This window comes from Pterocles gutturalis, unplaced genomic scaffold (genome assembly GCF_000699245.1).
Source record: "Pterocles gutturalis isolate BGI_N339 unplaced genomic scaffold, ASM69924v1 scaffold590, whole genome shotgun sequence".
Lineage (NCBI taxonomy): Eukaryota > Metazoa > Chordata > Aves > Pterocliformes > Pteroclidae > Pterocles > Pterocles gutturalis.
In genome coordinates this window covers 45,016-55,831 of record NW_010140306.1, presented here as the reverse complement: position 1 = coordinate 55,831, position 10,816 = coordinate 45,016, and the positions used below count along the sequence as shown (strand labels likewise).

Below are 10,816 nucleotides of genomic sequence, written 5' to 3'. Positions count from 1 at the left end.
TTTGCAAATGCTCCTGGAAAAGGACTTGTTCTGTGATGTGGACTGTGCGGCCACATCTCGTTAGAAGAGGGGGGAAAAGGGCAATTTCCTTATGAAGATAATTATCGTGAAAGTTAGAATGTGCTTAGCTAGTAAGAAACTAATCTAAAGAAGTGAAGGACTAGGCTCATACAAAAAGGAATTCCAGCTCCATGTTCCTGCTGCCTAGGAATAACACCTTACCAGCTGATGACACTGCCTAACGCAGCCACTCTGATCTCTTTTACATGTATGTCTTCTGTTGTTCCTGCTTTCAGTTTAATCAGTCCGTGAGCAACGAGCTGAACATTGGTGTAGGTACTTCCTTCTGTTTCTGTACCGATGGACAGTTGCACATTAGGCAGGTTCTGCACCCTGAAGCTTCCAAAAAGGTATGTAATTGTAGCTGAAGTTTGACCCTTAGTGTGCTTTATGTTTTCTTGCAAAACTGATCAACTTCTCTTTAGTATGGAAGTGCTTCCACACATCCATAGTACAAACATTGCCTGTATGTTAACATGCTTACCAGACTAAAGAGGCTGTCCCTGTGGAAGGCATAGACAATGTCCTGTGCATGTGTAGTCTGGAGATGCCTTTTTAAGTTAAATCAGAAGAAAGATTTTCTTAAGTGCTTGAGAAAGGAGTAGTGCATTGACAGAGTATTCCTAGCTCCTACAGCTGTAGGAGCTACAATGAGTTAACAAGTGGGATTTGGAAGTGTTGCCAAATAGTTAACCACCTTAATCATGAACTGTCTTTTGAAATTCTACATTCACCTTTAGCTTCAGCAACTTTCAATCTTTGTGTATTCAGTTGACTCTCCAAGGGTGGTGCTCCTATTTGTAAGGAGCTGAACAGTAGTTTGAGGCAGGCTAAGAGTGATGACTAGTCCCATAGTCTAGAGTTTTCTGTAACTTCAGAGTTGCCAAATTGCTAACAGTGTTATGAGGTCCTGCCTACTTTTCATTAGTGATAGGGATGCAGCAATACGCAGTCTGTAGACCTGAAATAACTGCTTCAATATTAACAACATCTCATTTTGTGGTTTGCTATGAGCAGGCATTGCTCTGTAACTGAGCTGTTTGTCTCCTCTCCTTGCAACTGATTGACCTCTGTGCCCATCTATGTGCTGTTTCATCTTTGAAGAGACACTGCTGCAAGTCTGTGCTGTTAAAAAAAACTGATATTGGATGAGTTTGGTTTTAATGCTTGTTGGTTCTCTAAGTATTTATACCTTTGAAGACTTAGAATAGAAACACGGATTCATAGTGAAGGGACAGTCTTTATATATCTAACTTGTCTTGGAGTATAATGTGAGAAAATGTGGAAAGAGGTTTTCTTAACAGACTTTCTTCTCACTTGTAATGAGTATGTGTTTTACACAGTTAATCTTTCCATGCAGTTAAATTATGCGGATAAAAGGGGGGACAACTCCAACAATTATTTAAGTTTGTTTGGTGTCAGGGGCCAGACATCCTTTTTCTATAGTATCACAGGGTCACTGATAGGAATCAAATCTTCGTCAAAATCTTCTGTTGCTCTTTTGCTAAGAATTATTAATTTGAAATGTGCTCTGTGCTGCCTATAGATGAGGTAAGCTTATGAGACCTGCAATAGTTTGGTGAATGCCCTAACCCTGAGGTTGGGGTGGAGGACCACTAGAATCCAGATAGGTGGAAATCACTAGGCTCTACAGGGTCACTGATAGGAATCAAATCTTCGTCAAAATCTTCTGTTGCTCTTTTGCTAAGAATTATTAATTTGAAATGTGCTCTGTGCTGCCTATAGATGAGGTAAGCTTATGAGACCTGCAATAGTTTGGTGAATGCCCTAACCCTGAGGTTGGGGTGGAGGACCACTAGAATCCAGATAGGTGGACATCACTAGGCTCTTGTGAATATATTTATTTCTTTTAAGATGCCCAGTCTGAACCAATCTAGCACCTCACAGTATTCAGATAATGAATTGGCATCAGCTGTTCCAAAGGAATGTCAGTCAAGTACAGAACTTGATCTCTCATTAAGGAAGAAAAATAGCCATGCTAAAACCAGGGCAGGAAATCTTGGCAAGCACACCTGCATTTTCATAAGTTTGTCTTTAAAGAGTATTGTTTGCATAATGCACCTGTCCATATGTAAAGATAAGCTCTAATGTTCTCAAAGCAGAACTTGTTTTAGAACCTAAACTTCTTTCTTTGGGCTCCCTAAGTGTGCTTTCACATATCCTGTCTTTCTATTATAATGCCAAGATGCTAACTAGCCATTAAATCGGAGAAAGCCCTTACTTTTGGTCTAGATAGGCATTGCTGCCAACAAACAGCCAAGTGGAGTGTGAAGTGTTGTGTCTGTGGGGGGAAGCTCTGGGGTAAAGAGCCAACTGAAGGAGTAGGGGTTTGTGTTGGCTTAAACAGCTTCCCCCAAGTCTTCTCCGTTTCCTTCTCGCCCCCCAAAAAATTAAGAGCATGTGGTAGATGTAGTGGTGGGGTGAAAAGGGTTTTATTGACCTGCAGTGGGCTACGTAGCTTACTCCTGGCTTCAAATGCTGCAGTTAAAGCAGTTACCGTGCACGGACTGACAACCTCTGCACCGTATGAAACCCTCATCTGGACACAATTGGGGTTTCTGCTGTTGGTTTTTTTTGGTGGTGGTGTTGTTAAGGGAATAAATATTTGAAGTGTAACTCTTCTCTGAAAACTCAGCCTTGTCTATAAACCAAAATGTCTTCTGCTAGCCTTGCAAAATTTGCTTGGCTCTATAAACTGAACTGAGTGCTCTTTGGCTTTTTACAGTTAAAATTGGAATCAAGAATTGATGATAAATGTTGCAATATCAGGCGTTTGCTCTCCTACATCCATATTGGATTTGAGGCACTAGTAATAATAGCAAATGTTTCTCTGGCAGTGAAAAAGCACATTTCTCTTTTTAAACCACATAGGGAGGAAGCTACTTAAGCAAAAATGTTTTAAACAGACTTATGTTGCTAAGAAGAGCTATGTGAGTTTGTAGCAAAAGCTGTTTGTGTTTCCTACCCACTATAAGGAAATTGTTAGAAAGTTTGGTATCTAAAGACAAAGTAGATTAAACTCGCCTTAGCTGACAGTAGTTACTTTGTCCTTTTACAGAATATCTTACTGCCTGAATGCTTCTACTCCTTTTTTGACTTGCGGAAAGAGTTCAAGAAGTGTTGCCCTGGCTCACCTGACGTTAGCAAACTCGATGTTGTGACCATGACAGAATGTATCCTTTTTAGAGTGATGGCATCTGCTGCTGCTACAGCTTTGTCTGAGTTTTAGAACAGAGGTGGGTGAGTAATGCTTGGAGCATGTTTAGGGCTGGTATAACTTTAATGAGTGACTTGGAGCTATACTGAGCTTTCTCACAAACATAGAGATAAAAACACATGAGGATTTATGCTCCATGGGGAAAATCCTGTATTTATTTCTGTACATTTTCTTTACTAGCTGTCTAGTTTTGTCTCTTTAAACTTCACAGTTTAGTGTAACTAGCATATTTGTTCAAATCGCTGATATTAATCCTAATATTGAAGTTGTGAGGCTACTCATTGCATCAGTTAGATTTGTATTTTACTTTTAGGTAAGAATGAATGTTGGGAGACCATCTGAATTTTTTAGGAGGAGGAATGGTTATTCTTGATGTCAACTTGTGAACTTGTAGTGAGTTTTTGATTCAGGAGTGAACCTAAGGCAGGGATGCTGTTGACACGTGGTATTCAGTCTCATGGAAGTTGTACATGTTACACGTTGCAAGGTGAGGCTGGGCTGGCAATGAGATGCAGTCAGTAATGTGTCCATTTTCAGTGATGAGGATGTCTAAAATTACTTTCTGGATAGTCGAAAGTGGTCTGTAACCTAGTCCTGTCTGTCCCTTTACTAGCCTTTGCTCGGTTGTGTTTGCATGCCATGTACAATTAATAGAGCCAGTTTTGAGAGTATTTTATATTTTATATTGTGTTTTGTTGGTATTGTTTTTAATAACTTTTTTCCTTTGACTAGCTTATTGTGTCCGTAGAGTGCTTACCATTAAGAGCTGGTACTTCTCAGACAAAGGTCTGTGGCTTCTGAATTATTTTTGGCCTTTTGCTGCAGGACTAGTATTGCCTGGGTTTTGTACCTGTGTTAGGGGGGTGGGGGGCATAAAATATCTATGTATGTGTGGATTTTTTTGTGCTTCACCATAAGGTTGAATACTGGAGGCTGTTTGCTCTGCTTTGCCATCTGCAAATTAAGATTAATCTCCCATAGTGAAGGGGCAGAAATTGCTTCTCCCTCTACTCTGAAACAAAGTGGTACACTTACTGTAGGAGTGTGAATTTTTATGTAGAAAAGCTAAAAAAATTCCCGTGTTGCATAGTCTAGAAGCTGGATGATGGTTTATGGTCAAAAACTATGGTCAAATGACATGAGCTGGAGAAGAGAATTAAAGACAATGAGCTACTTTGGCTGTTTAGGAGATGCCTTTGCTTTCTCCTTGTGTGAATGTCTGATGTATGTCTTGTCACTGTGGAAACAGTCATACAGGTGCAGCCACCTGGAGCATCACTGGTCAGCTAAAGCAGAGTGACAGCCTGTACTCCCTCCCTGCTGGGAGAGGGCAGCAGACCTCCCTGCCTTACTGTCAGGAAGCCCCTAAAGAGTCACTGCAATCTCAGGGTGGTTCTGGCAGTTGCCAGTAGTATTTCTTCAAAGTTCCTAGAGGCTCAGTTAGTCTAGCCAAATGGTCTGAGCTTGAGTCTGAATTCTGGATCTGATACGCTTCGTAAGGTATATAAACCTAAATAACTTCATTCTGGTTTTATCTTAATCTTGGTGGTTTGTCTTGTTTTGTAACTGCTGATGTTCTTATTTGTAAACTTGCTATGTTTATGCCACATGGCTGAAATTAACTGTCTCGGCCCTGTATTGCTTGAGAGTGTTGGGGGTGGAGGATGCAGAGACCAAAAAGGTAAAATAATTTTGTTTTGCTTTTGTTGAGAAATCTGGTAATTTTCTTCCTCCTCACCTTGCTGAAATGTACTAACTTAATCTCCTTGGTGTCAGAAGCTGTGTAAGTTAATTGCATTTGGAGAGTCTGGATGTGCATGTAATGTTTGGGATAAAAAAGTTGAAGCAGGTACTAAGCCTAAAGACTAGTTCTAACAGTTTTGTGCAGAGATTTTTTTTTCCTTCTTTATTTAATTGGGATGGCTACTTTCCTTCTGAGACAGCTATGTAGCAAAGAAAAGAAAATACCTAAATGAAAAGTAACTTGGATTTTAAAAGGGTGTCGTGGGGCAGGAGACATAAGAACAAATTGAAAACAAATGGAGATGAAACTGCAGATTAGTGCACAGAATCTGACCAAGCTTTTATTATACTTAGAGAAAGTGCAGATCTTCCACCATGTAGCTAAAGGGGCTGCATGAGGAAAATCTTCCATGATTTGTGCTGCACAAACCGCACTGGGCCAGGTTTGTTAGTATTCGGTGGGGACAGAATGCTTTGGTTTGGGAGTAGGGTACCGACTAGAGATGCAGAAGACTTGCATTTACAAACTGGTAGGAGCAGGAGTAGAATTATTTTTGGGCACATCCCTTCATGTGCTTACATCTCCACTTACCAGCAGGTAAAATAGTTGTGATCAGTGAGAGGAAACTTGTGTGAAATGAAAGAGTTAGGGGAAAGCTGTGTATTAGTGTACAGTCATTTAGATCATTAGGAGTCTTCCAGAAGCTTTTCTATTAATGGGTAACATTTGATTAAACAACAAATTATAGGCAAATGAAGAATGTACTCTATTGCTTCCAACAGTTAGAGGAGGTAACTTCCTATTACACAGTCATTCAAGATATATATTCCAGCATATAACACAGTGGATAGTTGGTGCTTGGGTATGTATTTCTTGTGGACAAGGCAAGCACAATCCTGAAAAAGAGCACAGAGATATTAAACCAAATAATTAGCTCATTATTCTTCCTTTAGAGAGTACTTTTGGGACTTACTCTTTCAGCAAACTACTTGAAATAATGTACAGCAATGAAACCATTCTAAATCCAAGAGCTCAGGTGAAAGCTTTATATTGCCACACCCTCCCCCCCCCCAAAAAAAAAAAAAATTATGTACAAACAGCCAAGGATTTATTTTAATTCAAGGTAAGGAAATGTTTAAAACACCATGAAACTTGAGCGACCAAGGAAGAACCAAGACTAGTTGTAACTGTTATCTGAGTGCTACTGCTGCCCAACTTACAGTTGCAAAAAAAAGTTTTTGGTGTAGGAGACAGTCTTCTGGCAGCCTTTCTTTAGTCAGTATTGTGTAAGGGTAGTGACAGCAGGACAATTATGAGAAATTTTGAGTAACAAGAACTTGAGAGAAGTGATCGTGTTCTGGCAGAGAAAGGGACTCAGGTCTGTCAATTTTTTTTTAATGTGTGTAAGTATACAAAAGGAGCAGGGTTGTTCTTGCACCCTCTGTACCTCCCATACTTGCTGCACTTCTTGGTTTGCAAAGCTTGCTGAGCCAGTTTTCAGTGCTGTGAGTGCCTTCAGGGTGGAGTGAACAAAGCTTGCATGACTATTCCTATTAGGTCTGACGAAGACTCATCCTTTGCCTCAAGATTGGGTGTGCAGAAGCCATTAAATGGCGAATAGCTCTCGCTTCCTCCAGCACTTGCTTTGCTCCACTCACTTCTGAACTGGGTTTGTGAGGATATTACCAGGAGTATTGGCTGGATGTTGTCAATAGAAACAGAGGCATCCTTCATAACAGTCTGCTTCATGTGCTGGATACTGCAATACTGAAACTTTGCTTATTTTTTTTAACCTGAGTGTCTTAAATAATGATGTGGAGCACAGTTACAACACATAGTACTTAATTCTGGCAATAAAAAGCCTGTTATTGGGTATTACCTGAGAATCTTGCATATTGCTATTTGTATTTCTTGTGATAGTAACTGGGTAATATCAGATTACCTTTATGCAAAGTAGTATTTAAAAAGATATAATTTTCTGCCTGAAGAGGCTTAAAAAACAGAACAAAGTGGGAAGAGGATCAGCGCAGAACCTGTTTGCAATACTATTTCATGTCATGCCTTCTCACAGCTAAGTTAGTTGTTCAGTATTTCTTCTGCCATAGTTGAGAGACTGAGAAATGGAAGAGACGGTAGGAGGGAAGAAGTCTTGGAGGGCACTAGCAGTGGGTGAAGCTTTGGTAATGAATCTCAGGAAATGATTTAGAAATTTCTTCCATATTATGTAGGCAACCCTAATGTAGACTATACCTTCCTCTCCGCCCCCTTTACTAACTTCCTGAGTGTTGCAGGAGGTACTGCAGCTGTGCAGCAAGATTAAGAAGTTCCTTGTTTCCCATCCTGACTTGTTATTTGGGAGTGTCTTTTGCCCATTGCTTCATTTAGAATATATGTGCACATGCTGTTGCATATAGCAGCTTTAGACAGCCAGGTCTGTTTTCTAGCACATCTTTAAATGTGAACTTGGCTTTATCCACTGCAATCAACTCTTTCCAATTGCCCAGGAGAGGCAACACTTAAATATCACTGTACATAAACACACCTGTGGTCTCCTAACCCCTCACAGAAGAGGGGGTGGGTTTTATAAAGACTATTCCATTAACAGCTTTTTCCCAAGCATCCATATTTTCTGGTGTCTCTGTTCATAGGAGTCTAGTTGTATGTAGTCAGTCTTGTTCATTAGAATTCAGGTTTTCACTTAGTTAATGCTATTATTGACATGCTCCTTGTGCAGAAAACCATCAGTTTTCTTCTCCAATTTTGCCTAAAAGCCTTGCGTCTAGCTAATTAGAGGTGAATGTGTGAGTGATTTCTCCCTCCTGCTAATGCTGGTGGCTTTCTCCTCCCCTCCCACTGTGCTTATATTAATCTAGATTTCCTTGGCACAATTGACTCCTTGTGTCTGAACACCTGGTACCAACTTCTGTTGGCACTAGGGCATTTTTAGGAACTATATCTGCTGTTGATCAGTACTTTCAATGAAAATGTTTTCTGAAGAAAATGAATGTGGGTGGGGAAGTTGTTTGTTTTCCTTGTGTGATAGCATTACTTCAAATTCCCAGCCCCTCACACTGCTGCATTCCCCTCTCCGGCAACTGATCACCTGTAGGGATCTTTGGCTCCGCAAAAAGGAAATATTGAAGTGTCTCTTTAGTTCTGACAGCACAGTGTAAGAGCCAAGCGTGTGTGTGTGCACATGTATAGGCACATCCCCTGCCATAATAGCTATTGAAACTCCTGCCCAGTTTCTCTTGACTTTGACAGAGGAAATAGAACATTTCCAAAATCTCCATTGAGAAATGATCAGGCAAGACCAGGGTTCCAATAACTGTGTCTTCAGCAGCTTTTGGTTCCCTGGAACCAGCAGAGACTCCCCACAAGCACAGCATGGAGCTCTTAGATGTTGCAGGGGGAAGGGTGTCAGGAAAAGCAGGAGAAGTGCTCCTCTGCTCTGATAGACGGGATGCCCAGAAGCATCTGTGTGGTGCTGATTAGGCACCGTCTCTGCAAGGAAGTCTGTTTGTGGATTATTTTTCTTTTCAACCCCCTCTTCCCTGGGGGGCAAGGGAGGAGATGAGCTTGAGTGTACAGCTTAGGAAGAGAACTGCAATGAAGAAGTTTCTTCTTGTAATAAATACTGATAGTCTCTTACACCGTGCTTTTGGGTTGTTGCATGTGGCTTGTTCAGGATTTTTAGCTTGTTTTTTTAAGAAAACCATGTAATGTTCTTACTACTTTACCCTCCCTCTTGGTACCTTCTTTGGAGTAATGGCAATGGCTAGCAGACTGTATTTATTCAAGCAGTTGGAGGGGTGGGATCACTGGTTTAAGTTTTCTTGTTTTTAAATTATGATAATTCAATTTCAAATGTTCTTGTATGACTAACCTCCATCCTTTCACCTTCCATACTCCGATGCACACTTCAAACCAACAAAGCCTCAAAATCAAATTAGCCTCAAAGTGTATTGTGTTGTCACAGCAGCTCTCCTTTCCTTGCTGTGGAAGAAGAATGCACTAATTCAGTTGAAATTATTTTTCTTCTCACAACAAGATAACAGTTAAACTTCAAAAACAATTTCAGTCATCCCGCACATAATAGGGAAGACTTTATTTCACAGTGAAATTTGTCTTGTCTCCCCTGTTGACGAGATGATATGACAAAGCTGGTGTGTGGTGCCTGTTTCTAAGAGAAGCTGTTCTTTGGTGCCCTGCCCTTCTTGTAGGCATCTGCCAACTCAAAGTGTGCTCTGGTCTAGATAGAGAGTTTTTTTTTTTTAAGAGGAACCTTGCTATCTTGAACTGAGAAGCAACTTTTGAGCACCAAAATGCACACTCTTTTGGGCATTTGAAATGTGTCTAATGTATTTTTCTGGGGATGTGGGCAAATAATTGGTGCATTTGACTGTTTTGAATGTCTGGCATTACTGTACTGCTGTGCCAGGATAGGTCTTTTGCTCTGAAGTCTTGATGCAAGGTGATAATAGAAGTCAAAAAAGCAAGTCCTATTCCCAGACTCCTATATATTTCACTTCTATTCTTGATGGGTTTTTTACCCTACAGTCTTCAAAGAATGAGATGTGAGTGGCAAAGACCTTTTTAAAAACTTGCTTTATAAATGATGGAGCAGAGTTTCAAGTAATCTTATATTTCTATAGCCTGGTGTTAGAGAGGGGCAAATATGAGAGGAAGCAGCAGAGACACCATAGTAAACTCTAATTGTGTGAACAAAAGATGGTTGGTGCAACTTAAATCAAGCTCCCTTTATGAACCTGGGGTTTTTATCTGGTTATTTTACAGCCTGTCTTTCCAGGACAGAACACTTCCTGCTCTCTATTGGCAGGAGACCTTATCCTTGCTATCATCTTCTTTGATCTAAAGAATTTTTGGAAGATACAGGTTGTGGGACTCTGTTTTGTCTCTCGGTTATCTACAATGGTGGTCTCTTACCAGGTTCTCAACATGCTTCTGTGTAACAGCACAAAACTTGGATTGTAACTTCTCATAGGCAAGGTTTAGGCAAGGTGCTATCTGTGAATTTCATCAGTGGTGCGTAAGGTATTTATTCGACTTTGGGATTTACTTGTTCAGAGAGCATGTGGTGTATCCTCCTGTTTCTGGAGCTTCTGGTTGATGGTTTGCTTCTCTTCCTTCCCCAGATCTTCCCCTAGAGATTAAAGATTTTAATTAAAGAGGACAGGACTCCAGTCTCTGTTGCATGCAAAAGTGTATCTGGCTGTCAAACATACATAATACATGAGTATATTAAATATATATGCCCTTATTATGGGTTCTTATGTCCCCAGACACTTTCTGGAGTGACCTCACACTCCCGCAGGTGGCAGTAGTTAGAGGCCAAGGCAGAACAGCTAATGTATCCCAGCAGAAAAATGAATTAAATCTTCCCCTGAGAAGTGACTTGCCATCGAGGATGACATGAAAGCTTGTTGCTCTAGCAGGAAGCCAATTAGAAATCTGTTTGGTGGTGATTGACTTAACTCCAGCATAAAGATTTAAATCTTGACAAGAGCAGTCCAGCGTTTCCGTATGGAGCCTCTCAAGTTGAAGATATGGGCAATGTTATTTTAACACTAATATCTGAACCATACAGTAAGTGATTGTGATGAATTAGTTTCTCTGCTTTTTTGTTTTTTCCTGCCTGTCCTGTATGCTGAGGAAAAAGAAAATAACTTGTGCTGTATTTCATAGATCACAGATTTTCAGATCCAGAAAGAGTGAACTACAAATTTGAAAGTGGGCCTTGGTAAGTTCCTTTT

General features: G+C 40.4%; 1 protein-coding gene across 1 annotated transcript in view; it reads left to right on the top strand.

Annotated features, from left to right (window-relative positions):
• Positions 1 to 296: 296 nt before the first annotated feature.
• The window catches only part of ESRP1 (epithelial splicing regulatory protein 1), a gene marked incomplete at its 5' end in the record, with an annotated part of 31,393 nt that continues 20,873 nt past the window's right edge, over positions 297 to 10,816 (top strand). Inside the window, 4 exons of the mRNA XM_010083575.1 lie at positions 297 to 410; positions 3,140 to 3,254; positions 10,551 to 10,649; positions 10,749 to 10,803. Of these exons, the coding sequence (XP_010081877.1) occupies positions 297 to 410; positions 3,140 to 3,254; positions 10,551 to 10,649; positions 10,749 to 10,803 (383 nt within the window). The remainder of the gene's footprint in view (positions 411 to 3,139; positions 3,255 to 10,550; positions 10,650 to 10,748; positions 10,804 to 10,816) is intronic.